This window comes from Oreochromis aureus, linkage group 19, assembly GCF_013358895.1.
Source record: "Oreochromis aureus strain Israel breed Guangdong linkage group 19, ZZ_aureus, whole genome shotgun sequence".
Taxonomy (NCBI): domain Eukaryota; kingdom Metazoa; phylum Chordata; class Actinopteri; order Cichliformes; family Cichlidae; genus Oreochromis; species Oreochromis aureus.
In genome coordinates this window covers 9,854,907-9,874,102 of record NC_052960.1, presented here as the reverse complement: position 1 = coordinate 9,874,102, position 19,196 = coordinate 9,854,907, and the positions used below count along the sequence as shown (strand labels likewise).

Sequence of the window (19,196 nt, the reverse complement as noted above, 5' to 3'; positions counted from 1 at the left end):
TAAGACCTTTGAAAACCCCCGAAGTAGAAAGATCTCTTGAACTTATAAAAGTAAAATAAAAATATAAAGATAATAAATTCTGTAACTATCTGTTAGTATGGTAGAAATCTGCTAACAACATGCCTAATTATTCACTGGCAGGTGCTTTTATTGAGACTCTGCACGTCTGCAAGATTGAGCATCAACGGTTTTTATTATAACACCTGTACTGACTTTCCTAAATCTTGCCTTTGACATAGGCCATCCATACATTAAAAAAATATTTAAAAAAAGGCTAAAACTGAAACTAATAAAAACTAAACTAAAACTAAACAGTTCGGACAATAAAAACTTTGAAACAAACAAATATATTAATATATATATTAATGAAATTACACATCTTGGCCAGGGTGTACGCTGCATCTTGCCCTGTGGTAGCTGAGATAGCCTAACATCTGTACAATATAGAGCAGGGGTATCAAACATAAGGCCCAGGGGCCAGAATCAGCCCAGCAAAAAATCCAATATGACCCACTGGATGGCTTCTTGGAAAATCTGAAGGAGGGGATAGATTTCGGACTTTAACTGTATTTTGATAAGATTTACAGCTTTTCCCACTGATAAACACCCCCTCACCCATACCACACTAAAATAAGTAAACAATAAGTAATATATAAACAATTAAATGACAGAAAAGTTCCTGTCTTCCTTGTTCCTGATCGAGACGTTCATTATCATTTCATTTGTACTGCAGTGAAGCCAAAACATGGCTGACATGGTCATTTGCACTAACGGGACACGGGAATCTTGTAAGTATGTTGCAAGTCAAGTAATGATGTGATGGAGGGTGTTTCAGGTGCAACCAAAGTCTTTCATTTTCAGGCCACTCATGTACCTGTGCAAACATGTTTCTGCCACTGACAGAAAAAACATGACATACTGTACACATGCACGTGAGATCCTTTAATACTACTGTTGCAATTCCTAGATGTATTTTTGACTGGATTAGCTTCTTTTCTGAAGTAGTCAGAAATTGCTTTGCTCGTCCTCCTGTGTATTTACAATACTGTGAAAAAGTCTTGAGTCTTCATTTTCAGTCCAGTCCTTATATGATGTGATTGAATGAATTGGATTCTTCTCCCCTTTATATGATGTCTAATATTTAATTGTTTATTTTATAACTTACCAGATCATAAAAACAGAAACCATTTCTTCCTTTAACTTGCTAATCCTCCCATGAGAAAAGTCATTCTCAAAGTTGGTATTGCAGCAGCCATATGGAGAAGAAATTCTTAAGACACATAAATTTAAAAATAAATCCATAAATGAAGAGAAAATTAACAATAAATGACCCAAACACAGAGCAGTCAGCAGTGAAAAAGAAGCTAAGTTTTTATTTCTTTTAAGTACCATTTTTAGTATCGCTGACAGGATTGCTTACTCTGTGTAACCAGGTAGGAAACAACAGTGCACCTACCCTCCCCCCAGCTATGATCTCCACAAATACTGGGAACATTCCTTTAACCCACAGCTGAAAACAGGTTAAAAACCCAGAACCGGAGCAATAAAACAACAAAGAAATTCTTAAAAATGAACCCGGTTTTTAGTTGCTATACCTGAAGTGAAAATGGCAGATAAGACACTTTTCCTCAAAGAGCTCGTGAGTATAATTAGTGAAATAAAAGCAGCGGTGAATATACAGCATCCTTTAACCATCAGTTCAGTCAGTTCATTTTAAAGTAGCTGTTTACAGAAGAAATGTCTACTTTTTTAAAATGTCAGTAATAAGAGAAATTAAATAATTCTAAGGGAAAGAAAGACGACTGAGCTGAAGGTGAAATGGACTCCATTTGCAGCATATTGAAAACACATTTTGAGCATGTAACTGAGGTACAAAGTGTTAAAAGCATCCTTTTCTCATTGCTTGCAGGACCATACAGCGAGCTAGAATCTAAGAATCCACCTGTGTTATCACCTCAAATCCAAATTAAGTTAAATGTTCTCACGCACTTTTTTCCCCCAACAACATTTTGTGGCACTGAGTTGAGGCCAGAAAAGAAGAAATAATCACACTCACAATTAATATAAAGTTACCCCTAACAGCCAATTTGCATTGGATTAACGCAAAGTGGAAACAATGGGAAGCAGCTAGCCCAGCTTTATCTAACAGAATTAAATGTTATCCACTGGCACACTGACTAGCCAAGGGAGACAGAAGTGCTAATTAGTAATCTTCCCAGTGATTATGCTAATCTTACCAGGCACTGGCTTTATAAAGGTTTTTGAGGTCATATGCAAGTCGCTCGTTGTCAGCCAAATTGGACGAGATACAATCACCAGTCAGGACAGGAAGAAAATGTATATTTCCCCCAATGGTTGGTGAGCGGTTGCATGCTGTTGCTAGGTAAAAATCTGTCTCAAAGAGGGTACTACTGCAAAATCTCAGAGTGCTTTGGTCGCTCTCAAATTGCCAGGGTTGGATGTGCTCTTCATGGAAGACACCGACTTGTCTACAAACACTCGCCAACTACTAGGCGATCGTGGCTCAAGAGTTGGGCGTTCGCCTTGTAATCGGAAGGTTGCCGGTTCGAGCCCCGGCTTGGACAGTCGTGTCCTTGTGCAAGACACTTCACCCGTTGCCTACTGGTGGTGGTCAGAGGGCCCGGTGGCACCAGTGTCCGGCAGCCTCGCCTCTGTCAGTGCTCCCCGCTGTGGCTACAATGTAGCTTACCATCACGTGTGTGAATGGGTGGATGACTGGATATGTAAAGCGCTTTGGGGTCCTTAGGGACCAGTAAAGCGCTATATAAATACAGGCCATTTACCATTTTACTAGACGTGCAAAACAAACCAGAAACGCTACAAAAGCAGAAAGTTTTGGAGTGTGTTGGCTGCACAGACGGTATAAAACATGGATGTAGCTTCTGGGTTGGAAAAATGCAAACACAGTGTTTCAAAACGGAGCATTTGTGGTATGAAATCACTTTTACTTGGTGAGCACTCGGTTTCACTAGCAGTCAGACTAGTTGGTGAGTGTTTGTGGATAAGTTGCTGCTCGATGCAAACTCCATGCAACCACAGGAATCTGGTAGCAATCAAAGCAATTACACGGAGGGGTTTTACGGTAGGGGGGGTGGGGGGGTGGAGCCATAACTGGGGATTTTAGCAATCGATTTCACAGGTATTGCCATCAGCCTCTACCTAAAATACATATTCTGTCCTCACAACTTGTAAATGACAGATGGTCAAGGACAGTGTCCAAAACTTGTGTCCAAGACTCATCCAGAATGGTAAACAAGTGGAGCTGGTGGTCACATGACCGTAAAACCCTGAATATTTGGAGTGATTAGCTAGCATTTTAACATTTTGTGACTGTAGGGGGTGCTGCCGCACTCTTATATTTGCAGTATTTTTTTTTTTTAACATTAAGATTTAGAGACACAGGTTCAGAATTTAGAGCATCTAAACACTGTCATATATACACCACTAAATACTGAGTGTTCAATATATCCATAAAGCAACAGTGCCCCCTTTAATACCAAAGGCATGAATGTAGTTCCATCTCAACACCCCACCAGATGTGAATGAGACACTTCCCAAAATGTGAAACAAGAGAAGATATTTCCAAATCCACAAATAGATACCCACTTTTAGCTCACGGCAGAGAAGTCCAAGTAAAAAAAATGAAAATAAAAAACAGAAACAAAACATTTGGCATCTAAGGGCTCAACACAGAGCCTCACATAAATAAGAAAGAAGAATTATCTTAAGAGGCTGGTATGCATAGTAGTATACGCTTCTGTCTTTTTTTTGTTTTGTTTCCCTAACAGCAAGTTTCTATCTACTCTGCAGTCAGTCAGTATGTACTGTAGCCAGTATACATTACAGTTGTAACAATCAGGCATGTGCTTACAGCAGCTATACAAAACACAAAAGCATTGCTCTTACTAGAACAGTCAAAGCAATTCGCTCCTTTAAAGAGGAGAAAAGCCTTGCTTATCAACTTTATGCCAACACAAGCAAACGTGAAACACTAGGTGTGACAAAACAGTTGATTAGCACTCTCCAAAAACCAACAAACTTAGGTTCAGGGGTAGAAAAAGCACAATTTCATCTTGCAAATGTTAAATAAAGAATGGTAAAGAAGCTTTCTCAGTCAAAAAGTGAACATGCCACTGATAAAATAAAAAGGCCGGCAATATTCTACAGCAAGCATTAATGAAACAGCTTATTTGTCTGTTTCCAGCTGTCTGACAGCCCCAATGCTGTCGAAAACATTAGAAACACATTAGTTAGCCTCACTATTTGAACATAGATACTGTAGCTAACCGTAAATACGTTTAGTGCACCATTCTGTTTGAGTAACACTGGAGGGGAAAAAAGTGAAAAAGAAAAAAGTAAGTCAGATGAAAATATTTTAAAAATTTGCATTTTCAGATGAAACGATGTAGGTGCTGAGAGATGCAGGCAGGGTTGGAAAGCCAGAGCCGCGTACTCTATGGGGAAAATCTATAATAATGCCAGCCATGTTTAAGGGAAAAATACTTAACTGCTACTACATTTTCATTTTTACAAAGAGTGGGTGTGGAAAAATCTGTAAATGAGACACCGACAGCAGCCTGACTTCAGCAGTTTCCACTTACAGGAGATGAAAAGTGACTGCAATGTATCTACTCCTAAAGTAGCTTCAGTGACCGTGAGAATCAAACATCGTGCTACAAGTAGTGCCATAATTAATACACCAATAAAACCACCTTAAAAAAAACTATCAAAGACCATGAAGGCAGAAACAGGGTGGAGACAGAAAATGTATCTGAAGTACTTGAAGTCAGGGGTCAAAGTTCAGATTGTATGAGCAGAGAAGCAGCACCTGTGGAGAAAAGGCATGAGCAGAGCAGCAGAGAGCAACACGATGTGCAGCAGAGGACGCCGAATTGAGACGACCAGCGACAGACGCAAGCGCCGGTTTCTTACTCGTCCTTTTAGGATTCATGTCCGCTTGCATCCTTAGTGTTTTTGTCCTGAGACAGCAACATCTGGGTGTGCCGAGTCTCAACAAAATCAAAGTTTTCTACTGCTATAGAGAATGAATCTTTAATATGAAAAAGAACGAGCTTGTCCTTCACTGATGCCACGTTGCGCCACTGTCTCCGAGGAGAAAAGTAAAACCCAACTGATCTTTCTTGTTGTACTGCCTTTTTTTTTCTTCTTAAAGTTCAGGGTCAGCAAGGTTTCCATCCACTGCTGCAGTCTAGCCACCGGTCCACACCTCAAGTCTTCTCCGTTCTTCTCCCATGTCAATGGCTATCAGCTGACACCTACAATCCAAACTAACTTTGCCTGCTTATCTGCTGCAGACCTGGGTCAAGAAGTACTTTTAGGGTTTTGTTTCTTTAGATTATCGGAAAAAGATTCACACAAACAGATGCTGGGAATCCGATTCAGGATTGCTACACATTTTTTTCTCCTTTTTAGAGTTTTTGACAACTTTTCCTTTAATGTTTCTGACATACAGAAGGATGTCATATTTCTCAGTAGCTAAACAATCTGTAAACACATAATGGCAAAAGTCTAAAAATCAAAGAGATTAAGTAGCTGCACTACACTTGGGCAATGCAAGGTTTTTATAGATTTTTGTGTGATTATGAATAAATTAATGCTTCTTTGATGTATTCTCAGACTTTCTGTGCAGAAACCCTAATCAGTACTTCTTCACTGAGGTCTGCAACACTTCTTTCTTCAACAGCACCGGATGCTAAAACTTGGGCTGGTAAAGGGCCACGCGCCCACTGAGGCACCCCGAGGCCAGCTGGCAGTGTGTTGGGGAGAACTTTGTGGTGAGCACTACGTCACTGTGCGAGTAGATGGAGCGTATCTCCCTGAGGCAGCTGGTCTGGATGGGCAGGCAGTCGACCAGCTCGCCACAGCGCTCGTCGAAGGCCAGGAGGCGGACGCCGTAGCCGTAAGGGGAGCAGATGAGCCGTCCATCTGGGCTAAAGCACAGCTCCTTGATGTAGCCCCGCCCCACGTTGGCCTCCTCAATGTAGTGGGTAAGGCGGAGGGAGCAGCGGGGGGAGACAGGCGGGCGAGTGGGTGCTCCCTCCTGGAACTCATACACACACGTCCACTGAAGAGAGAAAGGTAGCGATACCAGATGATTAAATACGCAATCACATCAGCGTCATCACTGGAAATATAGCCTTTAGTGGCCTTTTACTTGTGAGCTGCTTAAAAGTATGACACTGCACTTCAGTTCTACAAGAAAAGTGGTCAAATATATAGCCAGAATTACGCTTGTTAATGGCCAACAAAAACCTCTGGTTGGCACACAACTTTCAGAGGGAACAAATATTAGTGAAGGTGTATTTTAGCCTGTCTGGATTACAGAAATAGCATGAAGAGGGAGCTTGGTGGTTTAAGGCATTTTAATAAACAAAACTGTGATTATGTCAGCTTCATGCACCGCTCCATGTTTCTCACCTCTTGGTCATCCATGTTGCTGGAGCATCGGATGAGTGTGGCCCAGCCTTTGGGATGGAGCTGCAGGGAGGTGATGCAGTTCCCTCTGTCCCTCTCGCCGGGGATCTCTGGAGTTAACACCTCCAGACTGTTTCTGGGAGAAAGACCTGCGAGCACAGTTTTTCATAACATTAAAGACAAAACCTCAGGTGTCAGTGGTTGATCCCTTCTATATCATGATTCGCCCTGACCTTCTCTATGAGGGTGGAGCTTGCTGGAGTCATTTCCCTGGCGAGGAGTACAAGCTGATCTGGACGCTGATGTGCCTCCATCTACAAAATCACAAAAGGCATTTATAGGTTTGTTTTTTTTAATAAACACCAACCTATATTTTCACCTAGAGCTGGGCGATATAAGATTTTTTCATATCACGATATGTTTTTTTCATTTCAGGCGATAACGATATATATCACGATATAAGCCAAATAACTATATTTGTAAGATTTAAATGTGCCGTTGCTCACAAGTAAAATGTGAAATAATCAGCAGCTTGTTTTGATTTAAATATTTATTTCCCATAATAAGTTCAACAGGGTAGATGTACTTAAGGAACATGAGACTTCAGTTTCAGATAAATAAAGGCAAATATTGCAAACTACACAAAAGGCAGCCGCTAAAGTGTTTAAGTTTCAAAATAGAACAAACAAAACAGACTACTAAATTGTCAATTCCACTTAGAAACAAAATTTTAATTCTAAAAATAAATCTTAGTTTGTTTTACAGAAGAACAGACAAAATTGACTAACTTTTGTCAATATCAAATAAACTGAGAACTAAAAGGAAATTCTCAATCTCTCCTTGTTGTATACCTTAGCTTTTCAAACAGTTTTAACAGTTACTTTAGTCCAGAGGTTCCCAAAGTGTGGGGCCCGCTCCCCCAGAGCCATTGCAGGGGGGGCGTGGTATGAAAAGAATAAAAAAAAAAAAAAAGAAAGCTTGGACACTGTGGACAGGTTTTTGATGGGGCTCACACACAAACGCAAAGCAGGAGATGAAGCATCGCCAAATATGTTTCCAAACCAACTTCCTTCCAAGCCAAAGACTAGAAAATATGGTGAAGCATATCTTCCCTTTGGCTTCACCTGCACAAGTGCCAAGGTAGGTCTCCCCTGCAGAATTAGTTTCCCTGCGTCGGGAGCAGCGCTGGGCTCTTCAAATCACGGACAAACAGTATCCCACATTCTTGATTTTTAGTTCACAAACACTTCTTGTAATAACTAACTACTCCTGACATTTTGGACATGTTAGCTCTTTATGCAGTAAAGTTACAGTGGGATACAAATAATATCAGGCTGATCCTGCCGTAATTTGTTCCCCGGTTCAAATCACGGACAAACAGTATCCCACAGCTGTTTATGTGTTTAAACCCATTTTGCACACAGAGGCATTTTTTGAAAAATGTATTGACAGCAATGTTGAATATTATTACACAGGAAAAAAAACAACTACACATAAAATAATTACACCGTGAGGCCTCTGCCTTTCTAAATGGAGGGACAGTAACTACGTGTGTATATGTAAGCGTGTAAAACCTGAAGATAGTCAGATTAACAGTATTTCGTCTCTATCTGCCATTCTGCAATTCATCTCATGTAAACAATAACGTGGCGCATAGCGTGACGTGAAAAGAGGCACATACCTTTGACGTTGCGTGACGAACTCTGTGTTCCTCGTCCACACGTAAACGCAAAAAAGGAGTTTTAAATAATCTCCGTTTTCGGTGAATCGCAACGCCGTTTACGTGTGGACGAAAGACCCAAACGCATAGAAAGAGCTGCGTTTTCAAAAATACCCGTGTAGGTGTGGACGTAGCGTAAAAGAGTTAGTAGTATATTTTATTACTACCTGTAATTTATTGCCGTTTACTTGTATTTGCTTAATTGTTTACTAAATGTTTGAGGTGTGAAATAAACCGCAATGGAGCAAAATATGGGAGTGTGTGTTTGGAGGATGTGTTTGTGCGGTGGGGGGGCGCAAACATTTTTCTTGTAAAACAAAGGGGGGCCTGGCAAAAAAAGTTGACGAATGACGAATTAGCGCTTTCAGTCAGAGATTGAGCATGCACCGCTTTATTGTATTTCCAGACTTGCTTTCGGCACAATTTACAGTGCGCGCTACTCTGTTTTTTGTCAGACTTGAAATAGCCGAAATACCTTCACACTACGGAACTTCTGTGGCCCTTCCGTTCGACAATCTCTCCGGAATTGGAACCATCATCTGTTTTTTCTTCGGTAACCTTCGGTCACGCTCTCGGTTGATTTTTCTCTAGTCGGCAAACTCATTTCCTCCATTACCTGGGCAACCCGGCTGGCTGGTTCCCAAACAAATACACATGTGCGCCTTGGCGCTTGTGCTGTACGTAACAAGTCACGTGACGTGACGCTGCGGCTGTGATTGGTTCGGCTCTGCGCTACTTAATTTGGATTGGCTGTGCTTTTTCTTTTTCTTTTAAGAGGACAAGCGAGATGAGGCCTATCGCAATAGTTAAATTTTTCTATCGAGAAAAAGTTATTTCGCAATACATATCGTTATCGTTCTATCGCCCAGCTCTATTTTCAGCCCATGTTTTCAGCTAATAAAGATAAAAGCACATGAGCAAAACACTTCATTAACTTGCGCTTGAGCCTGATCTGACCTGAGCTGAGGGGAGTCCGTCGTGCTCGTAGCATTCGGTAGCTGCCCACCTCTAGGGACTGGGTGAGGTCCAGGTCATGGAGGATGAGCAGGTACCCTGAGGAAGTAGAAATGAGCATCTTGGAACAGTCAGGTGTCAGGCGCATCCTCATTAAGTAGCGAGTGTGGAAGAACTTTTTGTGTGGGCAGCCATCCTCTGTAAACCTATAAAGGCAGAGGAGTAATTAAGGTTTAACAGACACTTAGATTACAATATCTTATAAAACCCTTCCTGTATAGATCAGCCTTGGTGCAGCCCCTCATTGCCTGAAATCATCTGTTTTAGCTCCTGCTCCCTCCCTTTACCCCAGCTTTCTGATTGGTTGCCCTTTGTGTACAGAAAGGTCGACCAGCAGGTGGTTTAGGCTTCTGTGGTCATATTAGAGCTATCCACCCACATTAATATCACATAGATCTGAAATCGGGAAAAACTGACTGAAAGGTTGCATTTAGTGCAGTGTGAAACCCGAGGTTTTAGCTCATGACTGAAATCAGTATTTGAAATTTTGGCCATTTTTGTATAACATGTAGTAACATATATGAAACTAAATAACTAACTAACTAAATTAAAGCATTTTGATTGAAAGCTAAAAGAAATAAAATCCAGATCACAATAAGATACCCTGGGCATGTTGAAACTGGTTTGAAGTACAGGCCACTTCTAATAAGGATATACTTTATTTTCACCATAACTGTACATGGCACAGAGACACAACGAGCACATGGACATAAAATAAACATACCATAGACAATGACTAACCTGTTAGTGTCCCATGTGATGACATTACCATCGAAGCCAGAAGTGACAAGGAGACGAGTGTTGGTGTCATACTCGATGTTCTTCACCCAGCTGGCATGCCCGTGCAATGAGCAAACCTTTGAGTTAAGCTTGCGCAGATCCCATAATGCAATTGTTGTGTCGTCAGAGCAGGTGGCAAACAAACGATTGTCCAAAAACCTACAGGGAGAGAAACACAGATTTAGGAAACCCAGTGGATAGTAATTTCGACACAGGTTGACCAATCTGGGGTGCTTCCCCATGCTGCCTGATGAAGATCTTCCAGTTCCGTAATTACACTGTGAGGAGCGAGAAGAAAGCTATTCCACACAGAAGTCTTTTATCAAGTGGGATGATGTACAAATGCCGCATCTCTGTAAGTAACTGATGCAGCTGAAATGAAACTACAGTCCTGTGGAAAAGAAAATACACCCTGTTCCAATTCTATGGTTTTATATATTAGGTCAAAATAAAATTCTGGTTCCTAGCAGGTTCTCTTTAAATACAACCGCCACTGAAGAACAATACATGACACATTACACTGCATCATTATTTATTTAACAGAAACTAAACCAACATGCAGAAGCAGTTGTGTGAAAATTTAAGTACACCCAATAATTGAGTAGCTTGAAGAACCACCTTTGGCAGCAATAACATGATGTTCTCACATTCTGTACGACTTTATCAGTTTCTCACATTGTTGTGGAGGAATTCTGGCCCACTCTTCTTTACAATGTTGCTTCACTTTATTGAGGTTTGGAGGCATTCATTTATTCACAACTCTCAGAAGGCCCCATCACAGCATTTCAATTAGAAGGAGGTCTGGACTTTGGATTCTTCTTTTCCAGCCAGTCTGTTGGTGCTTTATTGCTGTGCTTTGGATCTTTGTCCTGTTACATAATCCAATTTCAGCCAAGCTTTAGCTGTCGGACAGATGGCCTCACATTTGACTCTTGAATACTCTGGTATACAGAAGAGTCCATGGTCAACTCCGTGACTGCAAAGCAAGCCCAAATCATCAGCCCTCCACAACCATGTTGACAGCTGCTGTGAGGCGCTTTCTCCAAATGTGGGCCTGTGTATTATGGCCAAACATCTCTGCTTGGGTCTCTTCTGTCTTAAAGGACATTGTTCCAGAAGCTTTGTGATTTGCTCAGGTGTTGGTTTGCAGATCTAAGCTGTGCTGCTATGTTCTTTTTAGGGAGAAGAGGCTTTCTCCTGACAACCCTTCCAAACAAGCCATAACTGTTCAGTACAGTCCTGTCATAAACTTTAATATTAAACACACTAAATAAGCCCTTTAGAGCCTAGGATTGTTGGCTGTCTTGAATATTTTGTTTTTGTGAATAATATTTTTCACACTTTGAATATATTTTTCACACAATTTGAAGTCCATCATTCTGCAGTGATGGACTTCAAATTGTTTGGAAATGGCCTCATAACCCTTCTCAGATTGATGAACAACAACAGCTGCTTCTCTAAGATCATTGCTTTTGTCTTTTCTCCTTGGTTTTGTTTTAAGACAGTCCTGAATTTCCAGACCTGCAAAATGACAAAACGTCTGCGCTTATAGAGGTGCTCACACTTGCTAATTATCTATTAATGAAGTGCATTTCATTGGCTGCTACATACCTGCTCAATTCCTATGGAAGCTGCAAATATGTACTTTGTTTTTTCACACACTGCTTCTGCATTTTGGCTTAATTTTTTTCATATAAATAAAGGCAATGGATGATATGTGTTGTTGTTCAACTAAGGTTGTACTGAAATGCGGAAGGATTTATTATTTGGCACCTTCAGCTCTTCCATCCAACATCTCTTTCTTGCATCCTCGCGGGGAAGAGCTCAGACCCAATAAAATGCATCCAAGTAGTTTTTATTAGTCTCTGCATGTCATACTTAAAAATGATTTAAAGACTCATGCTGTAATACAAACTCTTTATTATGTTTTATTACCTTAACCCACAGGTCTCTTGCTCCCTTTTACTGCGCTACAGACCCACTTTGTAAAATCTTTCCCCAGAGATTCAAGATTAGAAGAATGCACCTTATGTTGTTGACACAGTCCTCATGGGCCTCCGTCAGGGTTTTGATGTGTCTGGATGAAATTGGATCAAACAGCAGGACCTCAGTCTGCTCACAGGCCACAGTCAGCACAGACCTAATCAGAAGGGAAAAAAAACAGTTGATCTCTTTGTCCATGTGCGACAAGATGTTACGCAGCAGCAAATGAAAGCATGAGGGGAAAAAGGAGAATATTTTCTCAGTTTATAGGTAATCTAATAAGTAGACGGGCTGAATTTTACTTGCATTGACACTACACTACTCATTGCATTTTTGCTATAATGAGTCACAACAATGTTACTAAAACTGCACAACAAGAATAGGTAAAATTTAAACAATTCAAGCGTCAAGTGCAGACACAGGTCAAAGTATTGAGTACTGACGAGTATTTTGCACAGCAGCGCTATCACGGTACAGGAAGGACAGGAAGTGTGAGCCCACAAAACAAATGTGACCCAGACTGGGCACAGCTTGACCTGGTTTGTCTGCAGGATTTGTTTCTTACATCTGCTGTCTCTTGGCTTAAGTCCGAGAAGTACTCACGAGTTGTACAAGACTTTAGAGGTTACATTTAGAGGATATCAAGAACGTACTGTTTAATCATCAGTGAACAAACTGATGGGGTTGTCTAGAAACCATTTATTATGTCATCATTAAATACCAAGGAGTGCGTATATATGAGATGAAGTAGGTAGGTAGGTGAGGACGAATTGGGCTTTGAAATTCAAGCTTTTAACGCACAAATATCGGGAAATCTCTCAACTTCACACCCAAAACGCAGACAAATCTTACCCGTCCGGGGAGTACTCCAGGTTGAACACGGCTCCATGGGTCTGAGTGCTCAGGTTAACAGACTCTACAGCCGGATTCATAGAGCGGTACAAGCTTGTCATTGTCCTGAAGTTATCCCGAGCTGGGTCCACAAACACCCCTCGTCTTATAGTCCTGCTCTGCAACCATGAAAACAGGCTAGCACCCCTGAAGCTGTCAGTGTCGGAGCCACCGCCAGTGTCGGAGCTACCATCAGTGCACTTCTTCAGCGGTGCGACGGCCGGTCTGGAGCGGGGCTCTCGCTCCTCCAATACGGGAGACCCCGCGATAGGAGCCAGTAGACCCTCGCTGCTCGCGGGGGGTGAAGGAGAAGCTCTACGAGCGCTGTCATCTTCCTCATCCGAATCGTCAATGTCAGGGTCTTCCTCTTTGTCGGAGACGGTGCCGCCGTTGGGCCTGTCCCGCGACTCGTCGGCGTCCTCGCTGTCGCTCTGGTGTTCCGAGCTCATTGTAGCTTCTCCAGCGTCCGCGCAGACGTTTGCTGTTCGGGGAGCAGGGTCTCGAAAAGTAGCCTGGCCCGTCACCTAATGAACACAAACCCGCTGCTTCCTTCACTCTTTTAAGAATCCATTGCAGGGCATTTTAGGTGCATAGGTTACGCTGGTCAAATTTTATTTTGTTGCTAGGTTTGCCAGCGCCTTAACGCCTCCCGTTAAACCACACACATGTTAGCTTAAATTTCACCGGAAGATGGTGATTAAACTTCAAAATAAAAGCACAAATAGCCTTTAAAACTATATGCGTGTGTCTTATATAAAGCAAAACACAATATAAGTATTGTTTATTACTCCTAAACTGTGCTTCTACTCATTTTTAGCGAAATAAGACACGTACAAATAAGCCCGTTTTCTTGAGCAGAAACGCCGAGCTGAAACATCCAGGCGGAAGATTCGTGCATCTTTCAGATAACTTGTTTTGTTCGCACCAAAACAAACGCAAACAATGACGTAGTTCCGTTTCCTTTCCCTAGCAGGTTGCTTGCTGCCATCTGCTGAATAAGTGGATTTGCTATGTGACAATAGTTAACCACAAATTCATTTATGAATATGACAGTATAAATGCGCAAGACTGAAATGTTTAGGGTGTAAATAGCGCAGGAAGATCAACAAAGGACACACTGTCATAAAAAGGTTACAACAATAATAATAGTGATAATAATACAGCAAGTCAAAGGTCTTGAGCCAATCCTCATTTCTTTATATTTTGCAAGAATACTCTAAATAAATGCAGCAATGTTTTTTGAACATGTGTAAACATGCACGGAAATACAGCATATAAGACAAGAAATAGACTGTGCAATTCTAAGGAGACTGAATGCCGATGTTTGGTATGATCACCTTTCTTTTTCAACACAGCCTGAACTCTCATAGACAAATTTTCTAGTAATTTCTTTAAGTAGGCTTCAGGAATAGTTCTAAAGAATTCCAAAAGGACATTACAAGCTCTTCTTTGGATGTTGGCTGCCTTTTGTTCCATTTTCTGTCACAATAATCTCACACTACTTCAGTAATGTTGAGATGTTGGTGTTCCAGTGTGTGTTTTTCAATCCAGGTTTGCTTTTACTATATTGGCAAGTTGTTTGGGATTATTACCATGCTGAAAAATCCAAATGTTAGCAATCAGATGATGGATGATGGGTCAAAATCAGCTTCAACTTTTGTGAACCGTATATGGATTAACTGAAGGGCTAGATATATCTCTCAGGTACTGTGTTAGCTGTACTCCCCCCCCCCAGCTTCTCTCAATTGCTGTTCATCTGCTGAAGATATTTTTTAGGCTAACTTCATCTTCTTTTGTCCTCCCCTCGTCCAGTTTCCTTCAAAATGTTTAAGGACACACTGCATACCATGCCATGATATATCACGTTTTAGAGTGTCTTATCAGATTCAGCTAAAGAAATGGGAACAAACTATGTGTTTTGTGACAGGCTGCTGATAACAGAGTGCATAAAGATACAATTTAAAAAACGGTCAGGTATAAGGGTTGGACTAAATAAGAAAAAGCATCCAATCTCCAAAGGAAAAGAAAAAAAAAAAAAGGACCACCAGTACTTTAAACATAACCTTCATAGATTTAATAAGAAACAGCTCTTGAAAATTTAGCTGAATTCATTCACATGTTCTTCTATCAAGAATTCAGTCATTTCATTCAAACAGAACACATCTTTTCCGTAACAGAATATAAGTCTCTTATTGTAAATGCTGTAGCCTACCCTTTGATTTTTATCTGTAGCTTCACAGGTTCTCCACAAGGGTGTGTCCATTCCTCAGTGCATTTCTGGTAAGAAACCCCAGACTCCTGCATACCATACTGAGCTATTTTAAAATAATCTGTTTTCTCATATATCAGATATTTGAGGTAAAATATATTTATGTGGTTTCTATATATATATAGCCTTTTACAGGAAGATTCATTGACAAATGAAGACTTATTAAGGAAAATGTGTATTCTGAACAGTTTGTGAAAACCTCCTTAAGACTGCTTTGGTTGGTAGCGTATTCATGTAGTCATAGTTTAAATGGAAATAATGGACCGTATGAACACACATTTAATTGCGAATCAAATAAAATTCCATTGTGGTTATAAATTTAGGTTACAGTTAAGTTATGGACATGCTTGGCTAGTAGTTAGCAAGTATTAGCAGGCAAACATGAAAAAGTACAGGCAACTGTGGCAATCTGCAAACAGAACAATAACTAGATTTCTGGTGCAGCAACTTCTTTACAACTTATTTCACCCACTGAGAACCACCAACCTCCAGAAACCATTGCCAACCATTTGGGGATTACACACCTTTTCCCCCCTTAGCACTTGTGATTGTATCACATGATGTGACATGAGAAACCTCAACATAATAGGCTGTCCTGTAGCTATTGCTAATGATGAATACTCACAATCCTTTAACTTCGGGAAGCAGCAATATTTGTTAAAGTAGCAACATTTTGCTAATAAGGTACGGTAGTAGTATTGCAATTTCTTCCCTGATGGAAATTTAACCTCTGTAAATACTACTGGGGATAGTTGTCTTCTTAGGAGACACGTCTGGCAATCTTAAGGGTTCTGTATCTAAATATCTTGACAGGAAATTCCAGAAAGTTGATTCTGTTGAGGGATGCAACATGTCGTCGTCGTATCTCTTTATTGTGTGCGCTGAAGTCTGTCAGTCATTGTTAGTTGTAGTGATAGCTAATAAAGCTCATTTTGAGTTTACGTTTATCTAAGGAGTCCTGCATATTGAGTCTCCAAATACCACACAGCACCCCTTGATAATAGTTTCTGTTACTGCAACATTCAGAAGAATTAGACCAAGAACTGAGTACACTCTGAATTGTGATTTCAAATGGTTTTCTTGTAAATATGTGGATATTTGATTTCATGTTCAGCATCCTAATTCCATTCATTCTGTTGGAATTGCATTGGTAATTCATTGAAGTGTTACTGAGTATTCATAACCAGCTACTTTGTAGGTACAGTGAGTGAATGGGTTGGTTGAACTAAATAAGGTTGAATTAAATTGAGCTATTAACTACATTGACTCATATTGATCAGAGAGAGCCACAACAACAACTAAAATAAACTTAGATTAACCTGAAAGGAACTAATCAGGGTTAACTGGTATTTGACACAAATCAGGATTTAAAACCAAACCTAAAGTGGGAAGGGAGAGAGATTTATTTTTGTTGTTGTTGTCTTCTTCTTTTATTTAATTCCTTCTGGGATTTAGATCCAACAACTTAAGTGCTGAAACTGTAAATACATACACTTCTGTGTATTCCATTTTCCATAAAACAGCCAGCAGTTCAAAATTCACAATCGTCTGTGGTCTGTTACTTCAGGTTTCCACTTGCAATCTAGGCTCTGGTCCTAGCTATCTGTAAATGTCTACAGTGCTACAATATGTTAATGTTTTTTTGATATTGTTTTTTTTTTTAAAGAATATATTAAATTTTTTCTTCATCTATTTATTTTTTAATTTTTAAATCCAAATATGTATAAAATATTTGCTCGTCATCAGTCTAAATAATGCATATTATGCATGTGTTTCTCTTATATTAAACATCTGCTGATATTCTGGCCTGTAAGAGAAACATAACTCTGTGTTTTTCGTCTATCCCTTTCTTTATTGCGTGAGTCAAACTAGGAGATCGTAACAGACACTGCTAGAAATGTAAAACTTAAATGTGCTGCCAAACCAACACATGCAGCTATCAAACCTTTGTTCATTTTAATTCTTAAAATAAATTATTCTTGAACAAAGACATTGATTTGACACATGTAAAAATATGGTTGATTGTGTTTATTGTCCCCCCCATCTCCCTACCATGTGTTCTCAAAAGTGAACACAGGGTTGGGAGATGATAGAGGAAAGGAAGAGGTGGGAAAAGAGTTGCAAAGAAGAGGGTTAAGGAAGGGTAGAAGGGCGAAAAAGCGGTGAAAAGAAAGGATTAGAAAGGAGGAAAGAGACAGAGGAGAGAAAACCCCAACAATCCCCTCTGGGCAAGGAGGAAAAACTCCCTTTAAGCAGGAAGAAACCTGTGGCAGAAGGTTTGGGGGTGAGGGTGAAAAAAGACAAGACAAAGGATGAAGAATATATTGGAGAAAGAAAAAATGGAGAGTGATGAAGAGGTGGTAGGAGAGAAAGGGAGAGGGGTGATGAGATAGAAAAGAGGTGGAGGAAGACGAGGCTATGCCCCCTCATGATTAAGTGAGGAAACACTAGGGTCCCTCCTCCTGAAAGAGCAGAAGTGTTTTTTCTTGTTTTTCAGGCACTGTTCCTGGAGCTCTTTCTTCTCTAGGATGAGGGTTTTCAGTTCATCGAGTGTTCCTGCATTTTTTCTCCAGTTCTTCTAATTTTGCTTGTTTTTCTTTAAGCTTTTCTTTCAGTTCTTTAGATTTTGCTTCCTGTATTCGCTTTGCCTTGAACATGTTGATATTCCTCTGTTGTACTTTGTCGTACATGTCTTCTAACTCCTCATTTCTGCTCTGGATTTATTGAAGCATACACTACAGGTCTTTATGTGTTTTCTTCAGTTCTTCCTGCACCTGCATTTCATTGTTTTTGCACCTCAAGTTGTTATTAAGTTCTGTTTTTTTCTCAGCATTTCATTATACTATATTGCATGTCTGAGCGTTGTTTTTCCAGTTTTTCCTTTTCTCCTTCGAGTTCAATGGTTTTCACATTCATTTCATTATAAAATGCGTGCAGTTTTAGATTTTTCCTTTCATAATCTTGGAGAATAAGTTTTTTTCTGTATTTCTTCCTGTTGCTCTTTCTCTTGAAGCATTTCTGCATTTTTGTGCAGTGCTTCATCAAGCAGTATTTGCAGCACTTGATGTTTTTCCTCCATGTTTTGGAGTTGCATTCCATTTCTTTCTCCTTTATGTCATCTTGTTTCATCCCTTGAAGAAACTCTTTTTTTCAGGGCATCATTAAATTTTACTTGCAGCTCCTGTGTTTTTCTCAGTGTCTTGGAGATTCCCATGTAGCTCCTGATTAATAGCTTGTATTTGTTGTGCTTGTTTGTTGTCATCAGGTTTACAATCTGCTGCCTGCTTGATTAACCATTATTCCCCAGCCCTCATTTATAATATTGTGTCAATAGTGTGTTCATTCATTGTGCCTTTCTTCCAAGTGTTTGTTTTGGGCATCAGTGTGTCTGCACTTCTCTTCAATTTGAATTTTCTCTGCTTGGATTTGTTTAATCATGTTCTCTACATTTTGGTTTTCCTGCCTACTTTTAGCTAATGCCCTTCTGATGAATAAGATGGCATCTTGGGAATTTGGCTGGGCACCCTTGAGAGGAGAGCCAGCGTAAACTTTTTGTTTTTTGGGGTGTTTTCTCAAAAGCACGTTGGAGTCTTGATAAAGTGACTGTGTAAAAGATCCAAAAATTTGACATCAATTCAATATCATCTTACTATCTGGGTTCTTCAGTCTCAGCTGACTGCAGGTTTCCCCAACCTCATAAACAGTACTGTTCCATAATGACTGAAACCATCACCAACACTAAGCCACAAACTCAGTTTCGTGATTGTTATTATTCAAACTGTCATGACCACTGATCAGAGAGTAGCAGTATGGCTCTAATCACAGCATTGTAAGATTGTGAAAGTACTCTTAGGCTCCCTCCTCGATTCAGCAATCATCATTCCCTTTTCACAAAAATGGACTACTTGACTCCCTGCTCAAACCAGCGTTCCTCCCTCTCAAGGATGTGCACATCCTTATCATTGAATGATAAATACACAACAAGATCCTGGCCTGAAAAGGTAGCTTTTCTGTGTTGTGCCATCCACTTAGCCAGGAGTTGTTTACTTGCCCCGATGTATAACTCAGACAACACAGCAATCC

At 40.3% G+C, this 19,196-nt stretch overlaps 1 protein-coding gene across 1 annotated transcript; it reads right to left on the bottom strand.

Annotated features, from left to right (window-relative positions):
- Nucleotides 1-2,714: 2,714 nt before the first annotated feature.
- On the bottom strand, nucleotides 2,715-13,545 carry wdr32 (WD repeat domain 32). The gene is made up of 7 exons (XM_031737115.2): nucleotides 12,806-13,545; nucleotides 11,997-12,110; nucleotides 9,932-10,129; nucleotides 9,134-9,336; nucleotides 6,690-6,770; nucleotides 6,460-6,605; nucleotides 2,715-6,106 (listed from the first exon to the last, which is right to left on the bottom strand). Exons 1-7 carry the CDS (start codon nucleotides 13,291-13,293, stop codon nucleotides 5,735-5,737), a joined length of 1,602 nt encoding a protein of 533 aa, XP_031592975.1. The 5' UTR covers nucleotides 13,294-13,545; the 3' UTR covers nucleotides 2,715-5,734.
- Nucleotides 13,546-19,196: the final 5,651 nt, after the last annotated feature.

Excerpts from the sequence above, each read along its gene's own strand:
- wdr32 (XM_031737115.2), bottom strand. The coding sequence starts at position 13,293 with ATGAGCTCGGAACACCAGAGCGACAGCGAGGACGCCGACGAGTCGCGG. Across the intron at positions 12,111-12,805 it reads CTGGAGTACTCCCCGGACGG|GTCTGTGCTGACTGTGGCCT; the intron begins GTAAGATTTGTC and ends CCTTCTGATTAG. Across the intron at positions 6,771-9,133 it reads ACGGACTCCCCTCAGCTCAG|ATGGAGGCACATCAGCGTCC; the intron begins GTCAGATCAGGC and ends GTGATTTTGTAG.